Genomic DNA, 25,194 nt, shown 5'->3' with positions numbered 1-25,194 from the left:
TACTAACAAATACCATATATATGTGCATCAACTGGTACTTAAAGAGACTCCGTAACAAAAATTGCATCCTGTTTTTTATCATCCTACAAGTTCCAAAAGCTATTCTAATGTGTTCTGGCTTACTGCAGTACTTTGTACTATCACAGTCTCTGTAATAAATCAATGTATCTTTCCCTTGTCAGACTTGTCAGCCTGTGTCTGGAAGGCTGCCAAGTTCTTCAGTGTTGTGGTTCTGCTATGCACTCCCCCCTCAGGGGGGAAAGAAACACACAAATGATCTCTTGAGATTCAAAAGGAAAGCTGTATACAGCCTGCTTGTGTATGGATGTATTTTCTATGTGTGGACACACTGTACATCAACCTACTTCCTGTTTTGGTGGCCATTTTGTTTGTTTATAAACAAACTTTTTAAAACTGTTTTTAACCACTTTTAATGCGGCGGGGAGCGGCGAAATTGTGACAGAGGGTAATAGGAGATGTCCCCTAACGCACTGGTATGTTTACTTTTGTGCGATTTTAACAATACAGATTCTCTTTAAAATCACATTGCTAACAGAGCTGGGAACCTTATCAGCGATTTGTTAATGTTGAGAAACACAGTTTTAGATCATAAATTCATGTCAGCAAGCCAACATACAGTAGGTATAACTCAATGACTCTGCCCACGAGGTTTGTCATTTGATTCGCCTTCTATTTCCTCCCATACTGCAGCTGTGCTGTCAAAAGAGCAGGAAGCCAAAACCTGGCCGAAGTCTGGATGAGCCCAAGTGACACGCCATACAGCGTTGCTGTGTGTCTAAGAAGAACAAAAAACATTTAATCATACAGGTAATGAACCCAGAACAACAGTGATAAAAATGGGGAAGCACTTCTGCTTGAAGCCGCATTGAAACGTATAACCTTCTCCAAAGAGGGGTGAAAGTGAGTGAAGCTCTGGTTCCTATTAATTATTCTTTATTATACCTGTCACTAGTACACAATATAACAGAAAACTGCTGTAAATGAAAGACCACCTAGATTGTTAAGTATTATACATTACGGGCCTGATTCATTAGCTTAATGCTCTGTAGTGCGCATTATGTACTCTTTACATAGTAGCGCTTGCTGCCATATAAGGAGAGAGCCTTCCTTAGTTACGCACATTGCTAAATACTTCACTCGCGCCCGCTACTGTGCTAATTTACATAACAATGTAAATTAACACAGTAGCGGTTGCGAGTGAAGTATCGCGGTGGTAGGAGCCGGACCACCCGCAGTTAATGTTACGTGCATTGCTAAGGAAGCAATGCACGTAACTAAGGAAGGCACTCTCCTTACATGGCAGCGAGCGCTACTATGTAAGGCGTGCATAGTGCGTCCTACAGAACATTAAGCAGCGCAGCTTGATGAATCAAGCCCTACATTTAAACTTAATGCTAACAAGTTAGTATCGGCGACTGCACGAAAAAAGTAACCCAACCTCAATATGGGGGATTGGTATTATTGTCAACCCTACCCCCCCCCCCCCCCCAACGTTTCTAAAGCTTTGTGGCTACCCCCACCTCTTTTGTCTTGGCCTGACCCGCTCGGCAGTTGCCCATTAGGTGTAGCTATTAAAGCCACTCCCTCTTCGGGAACTACTCACGTCCCTGAGTGGTTGTTGCAAAGACAAACGCATCACTATTGCACAAGCACCAGTCATCCCAATCCATGGGCATTCATGACCTCGCCCTATCCTTGCTCTCATCCTACCTCTACAACCGCTCCTTTACGACTCCCTTCAATAAATTATCATCATCCACCCCCATTCACCTCTCGGTGGTAGTACCCCAAGGCTCTGTCCTTGGCCCCCTACTGTTCTCCCTATACACATCCTCCATTGGTAAGGTTATCTCCTCTATGGGTTTTAACTATCATATGTATGCTGATGACACCCATATCTACCTCCACAACCCTGACCTTTCCACCACTACCACGGACAAGGTCTCCTCCTGCCTATCAGCCATCTCCTCCTGGATGTCTGATAGGTTCCTGAAACGAAACGTGGAGAAAACGGAATTCATGAACTTCCCACCGCGGCCATCCCTGACTGTAACGCTCGGTGAAGCACAGAGAGGTCTGATTACCGGTGATCTGCAGTATCACGGGAAATACAGACGTATACCAGATTATATGTGATCTGCAGTATCACCGATAATCCAATATACTAGCTAACCTCTGGTCACCTGAGTAGAGTGTAGTGATTGGTGCAACAGTAATACAGAGGACAAGCCTCAGTGCAGCGAGGAGAACTGCACCGATCCCTTCCGCAGGTCTGAGTTCTCCAAGACGGGAGGAGTCAGACAGACAGTGGGAAGGGAGGTCCGAAAGTGACACTCAGGCGGAAGTGTCACTAACGGGACGGGGAACCGCCTCAAATCGTGAGGTCGGTTCTCGAGGTCGGACAAGCTAGGTTGTAACCAGACGGGCAGATAAGTACAATATCAGTAGGCAAAGGCGGAGTCAAAGTACAGGCAGGGTTCAGCAGCGGGGTATCAGAAATATCGGGGTACAAAATCAGGAGGCAGAGGCGGAGTCAAAGTACAGGCAGGGTTCAGCAACGGGGTATCAGATATAACGAGGTACAAGGTCAGAGTTCAGGAGGATAGTCGAGGCAGGCAAAAGGTCATAACAGATAATCACAATCAAACTAGTACTTTAAGCTATCAACAGAATCTAGCTTAGTGTAGGATTACAGCTCCAGCTGGTCCCGGCACACTAACGGATCTGACTACGGATCTGGGTGCTCCCACATGTGTGAACGCAACGCCAGACAAGGAACAAGTGAACAGCCAGCTGTATATATACACGGAGGCCTCTCCAGCACCTCCCTAAGTGCTGGACCAATCAGGATGGGAGCCAGAGTCAGCTGACCAACCTGGTCAGCTGACTCATCTCTGGCTGACATAAATTCTTCCTGAGTGCGCGCGCGCGCGCGTCACTCTAAACCCTGAGGGACTACGAGTCCCAGCCACAACTGCCCCGCTCTGCGGTGTCTCCGCAGCGGGGGCATGCGGACCAACCGCCGCGTCTGATGCGGCGGTTTCCCCGCTCTTCATGCGTCCCTGCACGGAGACAGCCGCCTCATGCTGAGGAGAGGCGGCTGCCTCTCCGTGTGTGTGGCGCGTGTGTGCGCGGAAAGAGCCACCAACCGCTGGATCATGGCGGCGGCTCTTCCGCGTTCTCACACTGACCCTCCCAGATGGGACCAATAGAGAAATAGAGTAAATGGGCTCTGTCTCTCCTGGCCAATAGAAAACTATGCAGTAGTGCTCTGCCCCTCCTTTGCTTTTAACTCCGCCCCACAGAAGTTCTGGTTAGCAGGCGCCGGACAGGGCAACTGAGCTCTGATGCGAATTGTCAGCCCAGAATGCATCCTAAAGGGTAACAGCGGGGAGAAGAGAGGAACTGGGACATGAAGGGAGCCGCCAGAGAGAAGAGAGCGAGTGCAGGGAACTCGGTAGTGATTGGTGAGTCAGTCAGTGACATAACAAATGTCCGCGATTTGGGAGACAGAACTAGCAGCAGCACCTGCTGGTAACAAGTACAGTATAGGCATCTGTTAGAACAGTGTGTGAGTCACTGTGCATCGCCTACTGCTATTGTTCAGCTGCTGCTGCAGACTGCAATATTTTACCAGAGGTCTGATGATGTCTGGTGGAGAAATGGGAGTGTTTTTTTTAATATAAGTATATATACCATGTGTGCAAATATATTTAATGCAAAATGTCTTCTAAGCTTCCTGATACCCCCCAGCTTTCCTAGTGGAATGTGTTCACCTCTTCAGTGCCAAAGATCTGTGTTCTCTCCCCTCTAGCTCTGTCCCTTTTGGGGTCCAAATACTTGAAGTAAACATGAGATAGCAAGGGAGAGAAAAATGATACATACCTGGGGCTTCCTCCAGCCCCTCCCAGGCTGATTGCTCCCTCACTGCCCTCCTCTGCTGTCTGGAATCTGGCTCCAAAAGTCCTCCGGTCTGATGTGTTCTATGTATGTGCGACTTCGTCACGTTCCCGTCACTATTCTGCATCTGGGCAGTACTACTGCGCTGGTGCAGAACGCTCCCAACAATGGGAATGTGACATTTAAGCACATGTGGACGGAATGCATTTGTGCCGACTGGAGGACTTTCGGTCATTCCAGGCGAAGAAGGATGGTGAGAGAGCGATTAGCGTGGAGGAAGCCCCAGATATGTATAATTTTTCTTTCCGTCGCTGTCTCAGGTACACTTTAAAGGTCCCCATTTGGCTGGGCTTCCCTTCCTAGAGTCACTCTGCCCCCCTCCCCCTAGCCCCAACAGCTGTGATTGGAGAGCGTGGCATGTTCTGTCCACTCCACGCTCCTTGCATTTCCTTGTTTTTCAGCACTCCCACCCAGCTGCAACCAGGCCGTGCATATTTTAGAGGAAGCACTAAATGCTCCCAACAGCAACTGTTGTACACAGGCAGGTGGGAGCGCTCACATACAGGGAGAGAGTAGTGGAAAGAGCATGCCATGCTATCTCGGCCTCCGTTCACCTGCCTCCAGTCAGAGCTGGGGAGGCCATTTAAATGGAGACCTTACAGTATTTGGACCTTACAGTGCAAACAAGAGATTTAACATAAACTGCTACTATAGCTGCGGGAGGGGGTAACATCATGGAACTTGGCCAGTGTACCCAATAACCCTTTATTTTCCAAGGTATGTTCTCCAGGGTCCTGTTGGATAGACTCCCGTCCCTGCTGCTACTTTATTTCCATGTGGCTCTGACTGGAGGCTGCTATCCCTTCCACTCCATGGTCCCTGTTATGTAGGCTTCTGTGCACATCTGGGCGGAAGCACTGTCATTTAGGGAGAGCGGAGTATACAGAGCATGGTACACTCTCTCTGATTCAGTCCAGCAGCCATTAGTCACAGCCCAGAACAGGGGGCAGAGCAGTGCCAGGGTGGAGAGCCCATTCAAATGTGGATCTTTCAGTATTTGCACTCTAGGACACAGATTGGCAAAGAGGCTATTGGGCACTTCGGCAAAGTTCAATGGTGTTCTCCACCCCCCAGCTATCCTAGCAGTTTTTATGTTGGGGGGAGGGGGGCGCCACAGATTTTCCCACCTGGAGTGACAGAAAGGCTAGAGGCACCCCTGTAAAAAGAGCAGCAGGTGTTTACTCACAAACTGACACACGGAGTGCAGAAAATGCATTCTAATAAACATGCGTAGAAAAATGACAGACAGGTGTGCTTCCAGCCTAATGACCACTTTTTCCCAGATGCCAGTCACAAGCGCCATTCGGCTGTAATTACATGCAACCGAGTGGAAGTGATCAGTAACACTGGGTGTCATGTATGACACATGGTGGCATTAAACCATCTCGTGTTGCATCTGAGCGCGGCAAGTGTCATGCTCAGATGCAACTACATGGGGGACGCCTATCCACCACCTGTTCCGAGCACTAGCTTGCACCCTGCCGGCGGATTGGAGCAGCTGTGAATTCAGTGCCTTCATCTGCTTGTGGAAATGAGGCCTTAGTGTCTGCTACGAGGTAAAAAAAATGACTGCCAACCAAAGGGTAGGGTTACTTATGTAGATCATTACTGCCAATCAGAGGCTGAGGTTAACTATTTTGTGCCAGCCACAGGTGGAAATAACATTACTGCTGACAAGGGAAGTTAGGTTCCAACAATGGAAACCTTAGTACCAGCCAGGGAAGCATACATAAGTGTTTGTCAGCAGCTTGAGAATGGAAGGGGCATTTTTTAGGAGAGGAGCTCATGCACTATTAAGAACATGAATCCACAGGCGTTCACAACACCCCTTTTCCTCCTCTATGTGCCTTGCACTGCCTTCTACCGCTCCTTCTCTGCCATTCTCTGCCCCTTGCTCTCTTCTCTTTGCTTTGTGATGAGACGCACAGAGCAGAGATGCAGCGTCGTGACTCTGGGGTCGTGGAGCTTTTTTTTTTTTTAAAGAAACTAGTTGATTTAACAATCCAGGAGCAGCTGTGAGCAGCCCTACTTGACGCAGCTCACCCCCCGGATCAGGCAGTATGCTTTTTTTTTTTTTTTTAAGCCATGCCACCGGCATGGGTCCAGTTTAGGATTAGGAAGGGGCTGGATAATCCTAAATGGCTGCCAGAAGACATGGACTAAATCCGCACCACCAAAAACAGGCCTTCAGGGAATACCGCGTTAGTACACGGTATTCCCTGTCTGGCATACGGCCAAGCAGGAAGTGACCACAATCGCGCAGTCACTTCTTGTTTCGGGAAGAGCACGGAAGCATATTGTAAAAATACGCTACCTTGCGTGTGCATCGTAACGTTGTCGCAACGCTGCCAACATTTTTAGAATCCCTACATCACTATAGACTTAAATGACTTCCGAAAAGTCAAGTGTATCAGCATTCAGACTTCCGGTCCAATGCAGAGCGACGCAAGTAAGCGTGGTAGCGTAGTTTTGGAAGCGCGTCAGATTGAGGACTTTCTGCACCGCGACTCAGGTAATGTGATTTCCATTGGAGGTTTTCAATGGAGTGCTGTAGCAGTGTGTCAGTATGACGCACCGCACTGCCCCAGTGTGAAAGGGCCGTCAGGGCCAGTTCCCACTCTCCATCAAAACTGTCAGTTTCCGGGATGCATCCAAACGGATGTGCACAGATCCTCAGTCTGTTTGAAAAGGATCGATTCCATCCAGTCTGCCAAATGGCCTGAAAATATAGGGAGTCTACGTTAATTCGGGATTGGCGAACGCATTGCATTGACAGATTGCAAACGGAATAGTAGAAGTCACAGATGAAAAACTGATGCCCAATAAAAACTGATCTGTTCGATGGATTTTACCCGGATCAGTTTTTCATCCATGCAGTGTAAACCGGCTCTTAGCGGTTGCCAGGGTGAGGAGATGGCAACTAATGCCAAATTCATACTTTTTCCTCTTTTTAAGCCAACTTTCTTTTGGGTAACCTTCCATGTGCAACTCCACTTCTGTATATAACACCCCTAACATGTGCAGGAGCTCACATCCCATTCCACATGCAGCCCCCAGATCCATGCTTAAATGCAAAGCAACCCCTATTTCTCTCCTTTTTAACAATTTCTTTGCATTAGTGTGTATAAAATACATGCATTAAAAGAACTTTTTACTTTTTAAGAAACAAAGTGTTAAAGGCTCACCTGTCCGCCGGCGCGATTCCTGTCCCCCTCCAGTGGATTCGCCATGAGCTCATGTTCCACGCGACACTGGTGCACCTATTAGAAATTTGTCTGCAGTGTGTGGGTCCTCTCAGATCAGATTAAATCAGAGATCTGATAGCCAATTTGGTGGCAGATCAACAGGTGTATGGGCACTTCAACTCACTCTTCCATATCCAGCTGCCAATTTTGGCAGCAGCCTCCCTAGACCATGACCAATTTCACCTTTGCACAAATCCAGCCCTGGGAATAACATTATTGCCAACCAGTGAACAAGGATAAATCCTAAAAGTGGCCATACATTAGGCAACTTGGCGGACAATCGACCATCCAATCGATTATTATAATTGATTTGAATGAAAATTGGTGTCGTCAAGTGCATGCCTGATTGTCGATATGACCAATTTCGGGCCAAAATTGTTCGCATGAATCGAGCGGACATGCTACAAGTTGTAGGGCCGACTTGCTCTATCAGGTGTGCGGCTGTAACAGCGAGCAATATTGGGACAGGCAAAGAAATCCCCGGTCTTCCGAATCCTCCACTCTTCTATTAGCCCCATACAGTCACACACTCCACCGGCACATAGCGTGCTCGGCCAAGTGTGACATCACACATGCACCATGCCAGCAGCATGTATATGGTAAATAAAAAATGGCGGATACAGAAGAAGGGCGGGCACCACGACACAGGACAGGTATAAACGCACACATACCGGCACATTTATACATTAGGGAAGAGCGACAAAGTGACAGATTCCCAAGAGATTTCATCCTGAACTCAATTGGGATTCGATCTCTCTCTGATTGCATTTGATCAGAGAATTGTCTCTTGGTCGAATCTGCCCATCATCACGTGATGTATGGGCTCCTTTAGATCTCACTAGGGAGGTGGGGAATTTACTGCCAGCCAGATGACGAGGTTATCCTTACTTCCATTCAGGAAGTGAATAGATATATGTTGCCAGCCAAGGGGTGGGATTCGCGGTAAGTAGCCTCAGCTAGAGTATGGATATAATATTACCATTACACAGTGTGCAAGGATAGCATATATGACAAAAGGCAGGTTGGACTTAATGGCAGACAGGAGGTGGATAAAACATTCTTGCTGAGCAGGGGTGAAAGATTACTGTCAGATACTGGTCAGCGGCCAGCACTGAGCACATCATTCTACTTAGTGCCACCTGCAGATCCTGGGGGGGGGGGGAGATCACTGCCCATTCTTCAGAACAAGAAAAACGGCCACAGTCAATAATATCGCTGCTACCAGCCAGGAACGTATGACCGCAGTCCGCAGGAATAAATAACACAACTGCCGTCGCAATACAACGACCAGAGGGTGGTTATATACCTTGTTGCCCGCCAGGGGGCGCACAGCACACACCTAGCCGGCAGATCCCAAGTTGACGCTGTCAAAATGGCGCCGGTTTCCGAAGCTCGAGCGCAACAGCTGTTAACCACGCTCACCCGCAAACCCCGCCCTCCTCACAGGCCACGCCCCAAAACATATACTACGCGGACTCTTGGCCACGCCCATCAACCATGTCCGTGAGACTCCCTCTCCCTGAATGGTGAAGCACTGATAGGCTGCAGTGTGCTCGGCCATCTTGCAGTGCTGTCTGTCTGTCTCCAGCACACCGGGGAATAGGGTTGTGTTTTCCGGGCAGCGATGTTGCTGTGCGCGAGGCTCCGGGCCGGGGTAACGCGATCGGTAAGTGGAAGGCGTGCGGACTGTGGAGGACAGGCAGGGCACGCGGTGCTGACATGACGGCGGGGAAGGACGCTGAGTGTCCCCGCGACCTTCACCATCCACAACATGAGCGGCCCATGGAGGGAAGCCACCCGGGTACGACAGTGTCTGTTGCCAGCAGCAGGCCCCTCACATACTGCACCACAGGCTGCAGGGTGAACAATACTTGAGGAGCCCATGGGAGCAAATGTAAACCACCAATACAGTATAAGATCATTCTTATGCTATAGGCTAGCTACTCTAGTCTGAATAATTCACATCTTCACGGGGAGTGTTTCAAACACTGGATTATTCTGAACTGAGATCTCCGATGTTTTTCCTGGGATGTGTTAGAACCGTAGCTTAGGAGTCACACCCTGAGGGCCCATTCACACTAGAAGCGCTTTTCTGAGTGTTTTGCGATTGATTAGCGTTTTTTTAAATCGCTTCCATTCACTTTTATTAAAATTGTGGTAAAAATCGCTGTGCTTTTCACGTATGCGTTTGCAAAATCACAGCGATTTTTACCACGTTTTTAATGAAAGTGAATGGGAGCGATTTTAAAAACCACGAATCAATCGCAAAACGTTCAGAAAAGCGCTTCTAATGTGAATGGGCCCTGAGTGCTATCACCACTGGGACTGCTTTAGCTTTCACTTACCTCATATTCTACAGTTCCTCTTTTAGGCCTTGATTCTTCAGTTCTTTATATTATATATCACTTGGCCTATCACCATTATTGTTGTATGATCCCCGTCTATGCTGTTTGGTTGGTTGGCCAGTGCATGTCTGTTCATCTGGATCTTATAGTCTCACAGGATCCTAGCCATGTTATTGACCATAATCAGCATTGTTCTTCATGACTGCATGATGCATCATGTGCAGTTATCCAGCAGTGATAAGGGGAGTTCTAATGACCTTAGGGGGCCACCATAGAGGCCAGACAGCCCTGGCTCATTATTAGATATTCACATTCTGGGAATATGGCTTTCACCCTTAAGTACTTAAAGGATAACTGAAGCGTGAGGGATACGGGTGCCATTATTTTTGTCTCCTTATAACTAAGCAATATCAGTTGCCAGTTACATGTCCTGCTGATCCTCTGCCTCAAATTTTTTTAGCCATAGACCCTGAACAAGCATATGCAGCTCAGGTGTTTCTGAAATTACTGTCAAATCTGACTGGATTCTCTGCATGCTTGTTTCTGATGTTATTCACACACTACTGCAGACAAATAGATCAGCAGGACTGCCAGGCAACTGGTATTGTTTAAGACAAAATAAATATGGCAGCCTCTACTTTCTTCTCACTACAGTTGTCTTGTAAGTATTAGGCCATCAATTAAGTGACCTTTCATTTATACTAATATTAAAATATTCCCTGTTGGTTTGACAGCATCAGTGGCTCAATTTAACAGAGTAACCAAGCAGCTCGGGGTGACCCAAAACCACTAGGAAAGTATAGGGGGACTAAAAGAGACTGAAAACTCCTCCTACTGAAAAAACAATTCTTAGTGTGGTTTGCTCTCTTAAAACAGAAGTTACTTGCACACTGCTGTATATTAAAATGAAATGATCTCTTTGCCCCTTAAAGAAAACCCGAGGTGGGTTTGAAGAATATTATCTGCATACAGAGGCTGGATCTGCCAATACAGCCCAGCCTCTGTTGCTATCCCAAACCCCCCTAAGGTCCCCCTGCACTCTGCAATCCCTCATAAATCACAGCCACGCTGCTGACAAACAGCTTGTCAGAGCTGGCTGTGTTTATCTCTATAGTGTCAGTCTGCTGCTCTCCCCGCCTCCTGCAGAACTCCAGTCCCCGCCTGCATCCCTTCCCTCCCTGCTGATTGGAGGGAAGGGACGGGGGCAGGGACCTGAGCTATGCAGGAGGCGGGGGAGCAGCTGAGACTGACACTACAGATGTAAACACAGCCTCACAGCGTGGCTGTGATTTATGAGGGATTGCAGAGTGCAGGGGGACCTTAGTGGGGTTTGGGATAGCAACAGAGGCTGGGCTGTATAGGCAGATCTAGCCTCTGTATGCAGATAACATTCTTTAAACACACCTCGGGTTCTCTTTAACCCTCCTGGCGGTTTATTAAAATCCGCCAGGGGGCAGCACAGACGTTTTTTTTTTTTAAATTTGTTTTTATATCATGTAGCGAGACAAGGTCTCGCTACATGATAGCCCCCAGCCCCTCCGATCGCCTTCGGAGATCAGGAGATCCCGTTCAAAGAACGGGATCTCCTGGAGGGCTTCCCCCGACGGGCGGGATGACGTCCTCGACGTCGTGACGGCAAAGGGGACTCCGATCCACTCGTCAGCGCTGCCTGGCACTGATTGGCCAGGCAGCGCACAGGGTCTGGGGGGGGCGGATCGGCGGCGATCGGATTGCACACGCAGCTAGCAAAGTGCTAGCTGCGTGTAGCAAAAAAAAAATTATGCAAATCGGCCCAGCAAGGCCTGAGCGGTGCCTTCCGGCGGCATAGCCCGAGCTCAGCTCGGGCTTACCGCCAGGATGGTTAAAAGAGGCTTGCACCCAGAACCGCTGGAGTATAGCAAGCTTATAGCTTTACATTTTACAGAGCCATATAAACCCTACATGCAGACAGCCTATTTCAGACTGTAGGTCCTCAGTGCATGGCAGGGATTGATGTGGCTCTATGGGTTTTTTTAGTAGTAGGAGGGCTTTTCGGTCTCTTTTAGTCTCCTATACTTTCCTATTGGTTTTGGGTCACCCGGAGCTAGGTACAATGTTATACTGGTCCAAGACCTATCCCATAGAGCCATATCAATCCCTGCCATACACTGATGACCAACAGTCCGAAACAGGCTGTCTGCAGTTTGGGATGATGTGGCTCTGTAAAATTTAAAGCTATATGCTTGCTAGACACCAGCGGCTCTGGATGCAAGCCTGGCTTCAGAGGAATAGAGGAATATCTTTATTTATAAGTAAAGGACACTTGACCCAAGACAAATCTAAGGTAAGCACAGCAGTGGTATGTTTGGATCTGTGTATTGTCTGTTCCTCTTTGCTCTTCAAGTCCCCGTAATCGCTGTTTGAAAAACTTTACTTGTGGTTAGTCGAACTTTCAGACAGGAAGAGGCGGGCTTGCAATGATCACATTCCCATTTCTTTTAAGGGGTGTGAATAGGGTGGGGAAGAGGAGGGAATGGGAGGTTAATAGAAAGGAATATTGTGGCAAGGTTGCCTATTCCTCTGAAAATTTGACTTTAGCCAAAAGGAGTCATAACAGGACCAAGTGGAAAAAGAACAGACAACGCACAGAGGTATTTGGATCCAGCATGAACATACCGATCAGCTTACCTTTTTCTTGGATCAGGTATTCTTTAAAGGGACCATGAGTAGTACCAGAAAATGGAATACTGAAATTACCTGGGTCTTCGTCCAGGACCCTGTAGCCCGAGAGGTCTCCTGGCGTCCACTGGTTCCCCTCCATCCTCCCACTGGGGGCTCCATTAGCTGCGAGACTTTGGTGGGAGTTGCACACAACTGCGCATGCGTGGCCCATCTGTGCGCCTGGCTTGATCACATGCCCATCGTGAGAGTTCTGTGCATGTGAGGTTCATTCTTTCAAGAACCGCGCATGCACAGAACGCTCATAGTGAAGGGTGCATGATCAAGCCGGACACTGACAGGTAGCGCAAAGGCAGTTGCGCACTACTCTCACCGAAGTCACACATCTAACAAAGCCACCTGCGCAAGGACGGAGGGCGACCAGAGGATGCCAAGGTTTCTCGCGGGCTACTGGGGGGCTGGTGGATGCCCCAGGGTCCCTTTTAGTGAGTCTGTGGCGCAGACATAAGGAGGATGTTGCAATTTTAGGGCCCATTCACACTTGCAAAACGCTAGCGCTTTTGCTAGCGTTTTGCTCTGGTGATTAACGCGAAAAAATCGCCATACACACTTGGCGACGCGATTAGCGTTTCTATAGCATTAAACGCGATCGCCGGGAAATCGTGCAGGATATAAATTCGCATTTGGTGATTTGCGTTAATCAGACGATTAACGCAAATCGCCCAAGTGAGAACGGGCCAATAGGGTATTATGGTACTAGCTCTTTAAAAAACGATAGCGCTTGAGCGTTTTGCCGAAATCGCCAGCAAAACGCTCAGATGTTGAACTGGGCCTAACATGTGATGCAAGATTTTCCCATTCAACAATTACTATTTTTTTTATCAATTAGCTTAAAGGGACACTTAAAGAGAATCTGTATTGTTAAAATCGCACAAAAGTAAACATACCAGTGCGTTAGGGGACATCTCCTATTACCCTCTGTCACAATTTCGGCGCTCCTCGCCGCATTAAAAGTGGTTAAAAACTGTTTTAAAAAGTTTGTTTATAAACAAACAAAATGGCCACCAAAACAGGAAGTAGGTTGATGTACAGCATGTCCACACATAGAAAATATATTCATACACAAGCAGGCTGTATACACCCTTCCTTTTGAATCTCAAGAGATCATTTGTGTGTTTCTTTCCCCCTGCAGCTATCTTCCACTGAAGTGTCAGGCTGTTTCTTCCTGCAGAGTGCAGACAGCTCTGCCTGTATGTAATTCCTCAGTATGTGAAAGCCCAGCCAGCTCAGAGGAGGATTTATCCAGCTTGTAAAAGATAATAAAGCAGAGAGAAGCTGCACTAATCTAAATAACACACAGCAGTGTTCAGAGAGGGGCCTGGAGGGGGGAGATGCATCACAGAACCACAACACTGAAGAACTTGGCAGCCTTCCAGACACAGGCTGACAAGTCTGACAAGAGAGAGATAAGTTGATTTATTACAGAGATGGTGATAGTAGAACGTTCTGCAGTAAGCCAGAACACATTAGAATAGCTTTTGGAACTTGTAGGATGATACAAAACAGGATGCAATTTTTGTTACGGAGTCTCTTTAAGTCAAACAAAAAAAATGAGTTTTACTCACCTAGGGCTTCCAATAGCCCCCTGCAGCTGTCCGGTGCCCTCGCCGTCTCCCTCCGATCCTCCTGGCCCCGCCGGCAGCCACTTCCTGTTTCGGTGACAGGAGCTGACAGGCTGGGGACGCGAGTGATTCTTCGCGGTCCCAGACACATTAGCACCCTCTATGCTGCTATATGGTATATGATATATGCTATAGCAGCATAGATGGCGCTATTGTGGCCAGGAACGCGAAGAATCACTCGCGTCCCCAGCATGTCAGCTCCTGTCGCCGAAACAGGAAGTGGCTGCCGGCGGGGCCAGGAGGATCAGAGGGAGACGGCGAGGGCACCAGACAGCTGCAGGGGGCTATTGGAAGCCCCAGGTGAGTAAAACTCATTTTTTTTTTTTTTTGACTTAAGTGTCCCTTTAACGGTTTACTCAAATTTCATATTAATGTGTTGCACAAGAAGACTTAGTGTATTAAATTAATTTTCCTTTGAAATTGTTTCTTGTGTCTCCATGTATTGTGTATTGTATATTTTTTTTTTTTTTTTGCCAATGAGAGGTGCAAGAGCACCAACTTAGCACCAGGTTACAGTGAGCTTGGCATTACTGTTACATTGTGCATGGCTCACTGCTAAATTAAAGGAGAACTGTAGTGAGAGGGCTATGGAGGCTGCCATATTTATTTCCATTTAAGCAATACCAGTTACCTGGCTGTCCTGCTGATCCTCTGCCTCTAATACTTTCAGCCACAGCCCCTGAACAAGCATGCAGCAGGTCAGGTGTTTCTGACAAATTTGACAGATATGACAAGATTAGCTGCATGCTTGTTTCTGGTGTGATTCAGCCACTACTTCAGCCAAATAGACCAGCAGGGCTGCCAGGCAACTGGTATTGCTTAAAAGGAAATAAATATGGCAGCCTCCATATACCTCTCACTACAGTTCTCCTTTAAGCTGATAATGCAGCTATATCAGCTATCCTAATATTGCTATAAATGTTTTGTCACGTGATGACATTCACTAGTGCTTCATTAGTCCGCTGTTGATGCCACTGTCTCAGGTATTTCCAAATTAAGCAGCACAGCTGTCACAACCTATAAGGATCAACTGTTTGAGGGGGGGGAGGTGGGGGGGGGGGGGGTCAGTTTTGTGTTCTGATGTGAGGCAGTCCTTTCAGATTCTTTGATTTACTGGGGCTGGAGAACAGTGGGGAATATCAGTGATCCAGGTAGACCTGGATATTTTGTTTTGCTGAAAGGTTGGTGAAGTTCTGCTGTTGCAGTCACATGCATGTAGTCACAGCAAGAACTGAATTACATTAAAGGGGAACTGAAGTAAGAGGTATACGGAGGCTGCCATATTTATTTCCGTTTAATTAATACTAGTTGCCTGGCAGCCCTGCTGGTCTATTTCTCTGCAGTAGAATCTGAATAACACCAGAAACAAGCATGCAGCTAGTCTTGTCAGATCTGACTTTAAAGTCTGAAACACCTGATCATCTGCATGCTTGTTCAGGAGCTATGGCTAATAGTATTAGAGGCAGAGGATCAGCAGGGCTGCCAGGCAACTGGTATTAAATAGAAATAAATAGAAGATAATAGCTGTGCTTCTGTTTGTGCTTGTGTGAATTCCGATATAAAACAATCAACGGGTAATACCACCCCCCCGTCAGGTGGGGGCTCACCGGATGGTGCAACCTTCAGGGCCCGATGTCGCATTTGGGGTATTGGCCACCCCACAGCCTCTCTGGCACCTCCTGTCGGGTCCTTCAGGGACTCAAGTTCATCACCAGCTGTTTGTAATGAAAATGGAGACTCCTCATCGCGTAAAAGTCTACTTATGGTTTTATTCGTTTTAAAATATGCATATACATGCAAGAAAGATCAGCAAAAACTTGAAAAAATCCAGTAATAAGTGTTCCCAACATGGGATAGTAACAACTCAATATGAGCAATTAGGGATCACTTAAAGCAAAGTAGTGCACTTAGCTGGGGTGGGTAGAGCACCCAGGGACCACCTAACAGTCTACCCGGTGTCCACAGATGTCACTCCCGCTATCAGTGCTAATACTGCTGACGGGAAGAAATAAAAACAGCTCCTACGCGCATACCGCCGGTCGTGTCTGACCAGACATTCGCACTGACGTCACACCGCGACTCCACCCAACGTTTCGTTGCTACAGCAACTCCTCAGGGGCTCAGAGCCCCACCTGACGGGGGGTGTGGTATTACCCATTGATTGTTTTATATCGGAAGACACACAAGCACAAACAGAAGCGCAGCTATTATCTTCTATTTATGTCTATGAGTGGTACACACACTGAATAGCAGCGCTCCACACCCGTTACATGATATAGGACTCCGTAGTGTGTATGTGGTGCTTGTACATGGACTTTTGCACAAAATCTTAACTGACTCACAGTACAATTTCCTTGAGTATTGAGGAGTCCTCTATATGAGTGCAGTTTTCCAAGTGTGATTTTATTCTATATTGTGTATATTGAATACAGCAGCACACTACTGGTTATTTGGTGCTTGTACATGGACTTTTGCATGAAATTTTAAATTGATTCACAGCATAAATCTCTTAAAGAGAACCCGAGGTGGGATTTAATTATGTTAGTGGGGCACAGAGGCTGGTTGTGCACACTAACACCAGCCTCTGTTGCCCCATGGTGTGCCTTCAGGACCCCCCTGCGCGCTGCTATACCCCCCGCAGTGCTAGGTACACACAGCGTGTCGCCAGCACAATGTTTACCTCTGCCTGTCTGTTAGCGCCGCTCCCCCGCCTTCTCTGTATCGGCGCTACCCGCCCGCGTCACTTCCCTCCAATCAGCGGGAGGGAAGGGACACGGGCGGGTAGCGCCGATACGGAGGAGGCGGGGGTGCGGCGCTATCAGACAGGCAGAGGTAAACATTGTGCTGGCGACACGCTGTGTGTAGCTAGCACTGCGGGGGGTATAGCAGCGCGTAGGGGGGTCCTGGAGGCACACCATGGGGCAACAGAGGCTGGTGTTAGTGTGCACAACCAGCCTCTGTGCCCCACTAACGTAATTAAATCCCACCTCGGGTTCTCTTTAAAGATTGAGTAGTCCCTTATATGAGCGCAGTGTTCCAAGTGTGATTAGGCAACTGGTATTGATTAAAAGGAAAAATATGGCAGCCTCTGTATACCTCTTACTTCAGTACCCCTTTAAAGAGAACCCGAGGTGGGTTTGAAGAATATTATCTGCATACAGCGGCTGGATCTGCCTATACAGCCCAGCCTCTGTTGCTATCCCAAACCCCCCTAAGATCCCCCTGCACTCTGCAATCCCTCATAAATCACAGCCACGCTGCTGACAAACAGCTTGTCAGAGCTGGCTGTGTTTATCTCTATAGTGTCAGTCTGCTACTCTCCCCGCCTCCAGCAGAACTCCGGTCCCCGCCTGCATCCCTTCCCTCCCTGCTGATTGGAGGGAAGGGACGGGGGCAGGGACCGGAGCTATGCAGGAGGCGGGGGAGCAGCTGAGACTGACACTACAGATGTAAATACAGCCTCACAGCACGGCTGTGATTTATGAGGGATTGCAGAGTGCAGGGGGACCTTAGTGGGGTATTGGGATAGCAACAGAGGCTGGGCTGTATAGGCAGATCCAGCCTCTGTATGCAGATAACATTCTTTAAACACACCTCGGGTTCTCTTTAAATCCAGCACTACCGAATTGCTCATTCACAAGAACATTCCCTAACTTTGCTATGGTTTGATATGACCGAGGGAAGGTTGGCATATTTTGCTTCTTAATGTATGTGTATATATAGTGTGTATTTACATATAAAGTTTTTTTTGTGTGTGTCTTTTTAATAGGTCAGACGGTATTTGCACAATACTGCAAGATGCACAGCAGGGGGTGCAGCTACTTTTGTGGTGAGTTTTCCTTGTGATCTGATGCTGATTTCCATATCTGTAACTGTGAAGTATTGCAGACTTTTTATTTGAAAATTTTTAATACCGAATTACAAAGAAACCATTGCAGCTTAAAGGGAACCTAAACTGTGAGGGATATGGGTGTTTCCTTTTGAACAATACCAGTTGCCTGGCAGTCCTGCTGATCTTTTTGGCTGCAATAGTAGCTGAATCACAGACCTGAAACAAGCATGCAGCTAATCCAGTCTGACATCAGTCAGAGCACCTTATCTGCATGCTTATTCAGGGGCTTTGGCTAAAAGTATTAGAGACACAGGATCAGCAGGAGAGTCAGGGAACTGGTAAAAAATAAACTTTTACTGTTAAAATAATACAAGTGAACAGAGAAAAGTACAGTACATAAACAGTTATAGCTGTACAAATGAGAACCGTAGCAGACATCCACATCAACAGCGGTATTATTACACAAGATAATGTAATGACCATGTCCATTATCAATTTAAAGTAATGTTACATCTCATTCGATTGGGTAACAATAACAGCAGTTCCGTTATGCACAAGAAAAGTGTAGAGAAGAAGGAAAGAGGGGTAGTTCCACCCCAGAAAAAGAGGTCTACGCCTGTCTCCAGCCCCGCACCCATCCCCGCCCCACGCTCATAATTCCATGCCTCTCAGTCAATAATTGGTATAAACTTTTCATTGGTTGGGTCCAGTATCCTGCTTTCCCAGACTCCCCATACTTTGTTGAATTTCTTGGGACTTTTTCTATTCAGGTACGTTGTTCTATATAGGGGAGGGCATTATTTATTGCTTTAGCCCAAGTACCAAGGGTCGGGGTAGAGGTTTTCCTCCAATATTTTAGAATCTCCTTTCTAGCATAAAAGCATAGTGTCCTCACCAATAGTTGTTTATGGGATGTAATAATATCCTTGCCTATTCTCCCTAGTAGTAGCAGCCCTGCATCTAGCTGGAAAGAGGTTTGTACTAATTCGTTAATAATTGAAAGTACATTTACCCAGAAGGGGATAAGATGAATTCTGTGTAAGAATTTCGTTTGGATAAGTTGGTCATTGGCAGCTATAACCGTAGTGGGATAATCTTCTAATATTACGTCCCATTCTTTTTTTGGTTAAAGTAGGGACATCCTGTATCCATTTTTGAAAGTACTGGTATTATTTTAAAAGGAAAAATCCATATCCTTTTCAGTTTAGGTTCCCTTTAAACTATATGTGTATCGCCTACATTGATATTCTTGGTAACTGCCTGCCTTTTGTGTCACTTGAGCCAAATATACGAGACACTTACCTTTTTTTACACGTACATTTTTTTAGGTGGCTGGTTAATTTTTTTCTCTTCACGGCTAACTTCTATTTCACTTTAAAATGTTATCATACGTATTGAGCTTCAAGTAACATAAATTGTTGCTACTGTATAATCAATAATGACACAGAACGCTATCTAAACATTCCCAGTATTTTCTGATTGTTTATTGTTTAGCGAAAACTCAAAATGTTAATTAAATCAGATAAAATGATTGGATCTGCTTAAAGGGAAGCAAAAATCTATTAACCCTTCGCACACTCACATGCAAATGTTCAAACAATTGCATTCACAGATTCACTCATCCAGGCACAACTGTTATCCTGTTAGGGTCCAATTCGGTGCACTCCCCCCTTCCCCTGTATGTTTGTCAGCATGCAGACAGCTTATGCTGGTGTATGCGCATGGTGCACATGGACACATAACATTAGCTCCCTTGTGCGATTGGTAAGATGCACTGTCTTTCCCAGGAGAGGAAGTTAGGATGTGTGCTCCTAATCCATTGATAGGTTTGATGCAATGAATGTGGTTGCATGTCTGCACTATGCATGTTACAGGGCCAGAGTTAGGACACCTATGTTTACCTGGGTACTTCTGCGCAGTATAGGTGATTAAGCATAAGAATGCATTCTTCTGTGAACTAAAACCCTGGCTTTTAATTTAGCTGTAGGGATAACAGTTGTGCCTGGATGAGTGAATCTGTGAATGCAATTGTTTGAACATTTGCATGTGAGTGTGCGAAGGGTTAATAGATTTTTGCTGTTTTCTAGCCACACCCCCTTCAGCACCTCCCTTTCCCTAATAATTTATTTAATGTCCTAACTAGAGGCGATGTGCCTGGATATATGTATGTTTATGCTTAAAGGGAAGGTTCAGGGAGGGGATTCAAAAAATAAAAATAAATTTCCACTTACCTGGGGCTTCCTCCAGCCCGTGGCAGGCAGGAGGTGCCCTTGCCGCCGCTCCGCAGGCTCTCTGTGGTCTCCGGTGCCCGACCCGACCTGGCCAGGCCGGCTGCCAGGTCAGGCTCTTCTGCGCTCCATTTCCTGGCACTTCTGCGTCCCACGCCGGCGCGCTGACGTCATCGGACGTCCGCCGGGTTGTACTGCGCATGCGCAGATTTACTGCGCCTGCGCAGTACAGCCCGGCGGACGTCCGATGACGTCAGCGCGCCGGCGTGGGACGCAGAAGTGCCAGGAAATGGAGCGCAGAAGAGCCCGACCTGGCAGCCGGCCTGGCCAGGTCGGGTCGGGCACCGGAGACCACTGGGAGCCTGCGGAGCGGCGGCGAGGGCACCTCCTGCCTGCCACGGGCTAGAGGAAGCCCCAGGTAAGTGGAAATTTATTTTTATTTTTTAATCCCCTCCCTGAACCTTCCTTTTTAAGGGGATCCTGAAATCTGAGAGACATGGCATATTTCTTTAATTTTAAACAATAGTGCCTAATACACACGTTGATATTTTCAGGTAGGTTTCTTACCAGATCGATTTCCGAACGATTTTCCATAGAAGTGAATGGGAAATCAGATCACATATGCTGGAAATAATCATTCTGGCATGAAATCTGCCAGAAAATCTCAGTGTGTGTTTATTAGGCCCTGTTCACATCTGAGCGTTTTGCCGGCGATTTCGGCAAAACGCTCCAGCGATAGCGCTTTTATAATAACCTATGGGCCCGTTCTCATTTGGGCGATTTGCATTAATTGCCGGCGATTAACGCAAATCGGCAAACGCAAATTTATATCCTGCAATATTTTCCGGCGATTTCCCGGTGATTGCATTTAGTGCTATAGAAGCTCTAATCGTGATCGCAAAAAAAAACCCACTAAGTGTGAATGGCTATTTTTTTTTTTTTTTTTTGCGTTAAACGCCAAACATTGCAAAAGTGCTAGCATTTTGAGTTTTACAAGTGTGAATGGGTTCTCGGGCATAACAGTTGCCTGGCTTTATCGCTGATCCTCTGCCTCTAATTCTTTTAGCTAAAGACCCTGAACAGGCATATGCAGATCAGGTGTTTTTGACAAGGGCACTAGAGTTGGAACAGTTTTTGAAATAAACCAATCAAAAAACAAGTAATTTGTGCTGCTGCAATAAAACAGTCATCGATAGTCAGTCAGATATTCATATCTGATTGTGACTGTATATCTGATGTGTACACAGGAATCTTTTATATATAATATCTCTGCTGTAAGAATTAAGCCTGATGTGTAGTTGTCACTACTAAGTGAGATGCAAATAATTCTGCCTTGATGCAGGTTTATGCAAATTTTGTATGCAAATGTATGCACTCCCTTTGCTCACGAAATCAGTTAATTTGATATGTTGTCAAATGTGTGGTTGGTGAATACAAATTAAGTTACACAGTAGTACTATACTCTGCATGTACACTCCCTGCAGAGCTGTTGTGAATCCACTGAGAATGTTGTGCACATTGAATGCAGGGCTCTGGAGTCAGAGTCGAGCAGTCGGAGCAATTTTTTGGTACCTGGAGTTGGAGTCAGCCAGTGGTTTCAAAAACGGAGCAGTCGGAGTAAGATTATTTTTGTACCAAATCCTTTGTTCTGTCAAGTATTAGACTAAGGAGTTGGAGCCATTTTGGGTACCTGGAGTTGGAGTCGATGGTTTAAAAAACGGAGGAGTTGGAGGCGGGTGATTTTTGTACCGACTCCACAGCTCTGATTGAATACAGAGGTGTTATCTATCAGCCATAAACCTGGCTCAGATTGTGCATGAAGAATTATTATTATTATTATTTAGTATTTATATAGCGCCGACATATTACGCAGCGCTGTACAATGTATATATATATCTTGTCACTAACTGTCCCTCAAAGGAGCTCACAATCTAATCCCTACCATTGCCATATGTCTATATTATGTAGTGTAAGTATTGTAGTCTAGGGCCAATTTTTTTTTTTTTCTAAGGGGAGCCAATTAACTTATCTGTATGTTTTTGGGATGTGGGAGGAAACCGGAGTGCCCGGAGGAAACCCACGCAGACACGGAGAGAACATACAAACTGCAAGAATGTGTAATAAAGGAAGAATCCCCTCATTCTCTGGCAGAGTATATGAACATCACTCTTAGATGTACCAACAATTAGACTGCCTAGAGCCCAATCGATGTTCTTTGTTCCTGTCTGCCCCCTCTACTTATACTCCCACCCACGGCTAGTTTTCAGTTCTATTTAATAGATACTCTACAGCTGTATCCTAAGTTTTTAGCTAAAGTGCATCTCTGGTGTACATAAAAAAAGAACATAGGTTACGCCAATGCTTAAAAATGTAAATGTCCCATTGTCCCAACACATTCTAAAGTTTCACTGGAATCCCATATCCTGGCCGCTGCCTTTTCTATATGAGATATAGAAAAGGCAGAGGCATTTTTCTGCAAAGTGGCGGGGCTACATGGTGTAACCTGGCCGATATGGGTCTTTGTTGAATTTTATCATACAGAAGACACGCTACACCTAACACTACCCGGCCCTTTTTTTATGCAGTTTTGGGATTTAACTATGTCCGGCATCCAAATTATACACCAGGTGCTTAACATTAGTCTATAGTGGTGCCCATATTTGTGTATGCTGCGCGGTGCTCAAATTACCTGCGTCTCCTCATTTGCACCCTCACAATAACTTCCTTTTTGGGGCATACAGTGGTGAGGTAGAGGTCCTTGTCCCTCAGTCCCAAGACAGGGTATGTTACAAGGGAGGTAAACGCATAAAGTAAAAAAATATATTTCCTATAGAACATAAATTTGCTTCAGTAGTGTTGACTTGGATCTATCTACCTGTATCATAATTAGGAAAATCGGGGTAGGAGGGACAGTCAGATTGTACAAACATTCTAGATAATTGATGCATGTGCAAAACCTTTAAGAGCATCCACGCACACTATTAGTGTCACCTGTCAGGTTTAAGCAGTGTACATTCGTCTATACCAGAGCAACACATATTGTTGCTATAGGGAGAGGGAGAAGGACAACTGCATGGCACAGGATGGAGTGGTTTCTGAGGGGTAGGGAGAGAAGGAGAAACAGTTCACTGGGGGGGGGGGGGGGGGGGTGTTAGGGGACTGTTTTAAAACTACTTAGTGTGCCAGATCTTAAAACGAGTTCTAATTTCATGGCAGAGAGCTGCAAATGGCTGCTTCACCCAAGTTCCATCTTGCACTCATACATAGCTTTACAGTATTAATGCAAAACTACTGTACAGTACTTCATATCACCAGAATTTAAAATTGATGTTGTTAAACCACTATATGCACTCGCCTATGAGAGCATTTGTTCAACCAGTAGATTTCAAACATTTAACTCCAATGCTATATTGTCCATCATACCTATAAAGAAAAAGTGGGAGCCTCTTTTTTTTTTTTTTTTTGTATTTGTTTTGGAGGACTAGTGAATAGTATTTGGAGGACTAGTGAATAGTATTTTCAGTTCATTTGCAAATGACTTGTTTCAATAGACAAAACTCCTAAGAAAACTGGCAGTATATTGCACAAATGAAATATTTTTCCAAAGAAATGTCTTGGATCCAAAGCATTAAACAGTCCATTTCATCCTGCTTAGTAACAACCTGTGATTATCAGGCTCAACCAGCTGTCCATATTGCACATCAAAGATAAATTCCATAAAACAGCAGGGAAACTGATTGCCAGCACACACATCTTCAAGCACACAATTGCAAGCAAGCAGAATGGCATTCCATAGACCTCAACAGCACAGGAAAAACTGCAGCGTCGTTCTCTATTTTTGCTGCAACTTTACAGCCTCTCCACCATCTATTCAGCAGTTATGCACTGGGAGACATCTCAAGCTCACTCCAACCTGAATTATCGCAAATTCTTTCTGTTTTAAGAAAGCAAACTCCTGTTTTCCTTTTTGTTTCTAGGTCCACCTACTGTATATAGACAGTTATTTGTTCATACAGTACATGTGTGGAAAAATAAGTCTCCTGCCAGCAGTTTACATACCATCTCTTAGCAGCTTACTCACCCTGGTCACCTGGGCATCTTCAAGTCTGTTTGTCTGACATCTTGTTTTTTTTATCAGCACTTTTGCCAGTCTTTTAAGTTTTTCCCGCTTTGCAGTCTTTTAAGTTTTTCCCGCAACCTCCTTTTGCAGGGCACACAGGTGAGGATGAGGCCATTGTTCCCCTTTGGAAAGGATGCTTTACTGGGGGGGGGGGGGGGGGGAGGGAGGGCATTGCTGCATGCCTAAAGATCTACTTCGATTATGAAGTGAAACCCCACTAAGAGTTTTAATTACTGCAAGTCCCCTAATAATCCGAACATTTTGTATAGCGCTTTTCTCCTGTCGGACCCAAAGCGTTTAAGAGCTGCAGCCACTGGGACGCACTCAAGAAGCCACCCTGCAGTGTTAGGGAGTGTTGCCCTGAACTCCTTACTGAATAGGTACTGGCCCTTGACAGGATTCAAACCCTTGTTATAGGCGGTGACCTTAACCAGTACTCTATCTAGCCACTCTACCCCTAGCTGCAAGAGGCATTCTGTACCATTTTGGTGACAAAATATAGCTTTTCAGAACAGAATCTGTGCAGTTTGGGAGGAATTTTGCATCTCCCATGATTAAACATTCCAGGTTTTGGTGCTTCATATCATGTACTGGAGTGCTTGAGGGGGCGCAGAGTTCTTTAGCTACCAGGGCTGTGGAGTAAGAGCAATTTTGGGTACATGGAGTCTGAGTCAGTGGTTTCATAAACTGAGTCGTCGGATGATTTTTGTACCAACTCCACAGCCCAGGTAAGTATTAGACTATGGAGTTTGAGTTGAGGAGTCAGATTCATTTTGGGTACCTGGAGCTGGAGTCGGTGGTTTCATAAACTGAGGAGTTGGATGATTTTCATACCGACTACACAGCCCTTTTGGCTACACTACTGGTTCAAGGATCACAGGCAGATTTAACTAAAGTAATCTAGTTGACTAGAAAATCATCTGAGGTCATGATCACGTTTCTTCATGGACTCTGCTCTCCCCACCTTTGAACAGCTGGTTGAGTAGGCATTTACTTGAGTCTAGCAAGTGAGAATAGCAGATTCTCCCTAGTCTTCTGCAGATTCTAGATTGGTTTAACAACTTTATATAAACGGGCATGCCAGCTTTAACTTTAGGTATGTT

The 25,194-nt window shown here is 46.1% G+C and overlaps 1 protein-coding gene and 1 long non-coding RNA gene across 3 annotated transcripts in view; one reads left to right on the top strand and one right to left on the bottom strand.

The window, feature by feature from the left end:
• Positions 1-561: 561 nt before the first annotated feature.
• LOC137518830 (uncharacterized) lies at positions 562-8,667 on the bottom strand. Its single transcript, XR_011020901.1, has 3 exons — positions 8,533-8,667; positions 7,167-7,241; positions 562-796 (listed from the first exon to the last, which is right to left on the bottom strand). It is a non-coding gene; the product is annotated as an uncharacterized lncRNA (long non-coding RNA).
• Positions 8,668-8,698: 31 nt separating this feature from the next.
• The window catches only part of LOC137518829 (NADH dehydrogenase [ubiquinone] flavoprotein 2, mitochondrial-like), a 70,512-nt gene continuing 54,016 nt past the window's right edge, over positions 8,699-25,194 (top strand). Inside the window, exons 1-2 of one of the 2 annotated variants that reach the window (XM_068237189.1) lie at positions 8,699-8,892; positions 17,681-17,740. In XM_068237189.1, the coding sequence (XP_068093290.1) occupies positions 8,851-8,892; positions 17,681-17,740 (102 nt within the window). In that variant the 5' untranslated portion in view covers positions 8,699-8,850. Of the gene's footprint in view, positions 8,893-8,954; positions 9,028-17,680; positions 17,741-25,194 lie in introns of those variants that run through there. The other variant, XM_068237190.1, reaches the window with a different exon arrangement.

Source organism: Hyperolius riggenbachi, chromosome 5 (assembly GCF_040937935.1).
Source record: "Hyperolius riggenbachi isolate aHypRig1 chromosome 5, aHypRig1.pri, whole genome shotgun sequence".
NCBI classification, from domain to species: domain Eukaryota; kingdom Metazoa; phylum Chordata; class Amphibia; order Anura; family Hyperoliidae; genus Hyperolius; species Hyperolius riggenbachi.
The sequence above is the reverse complement of the archived record's forward strand: the minus strand, read 5'-3'. Positions and strand labels throughout refer to the sequence as shown.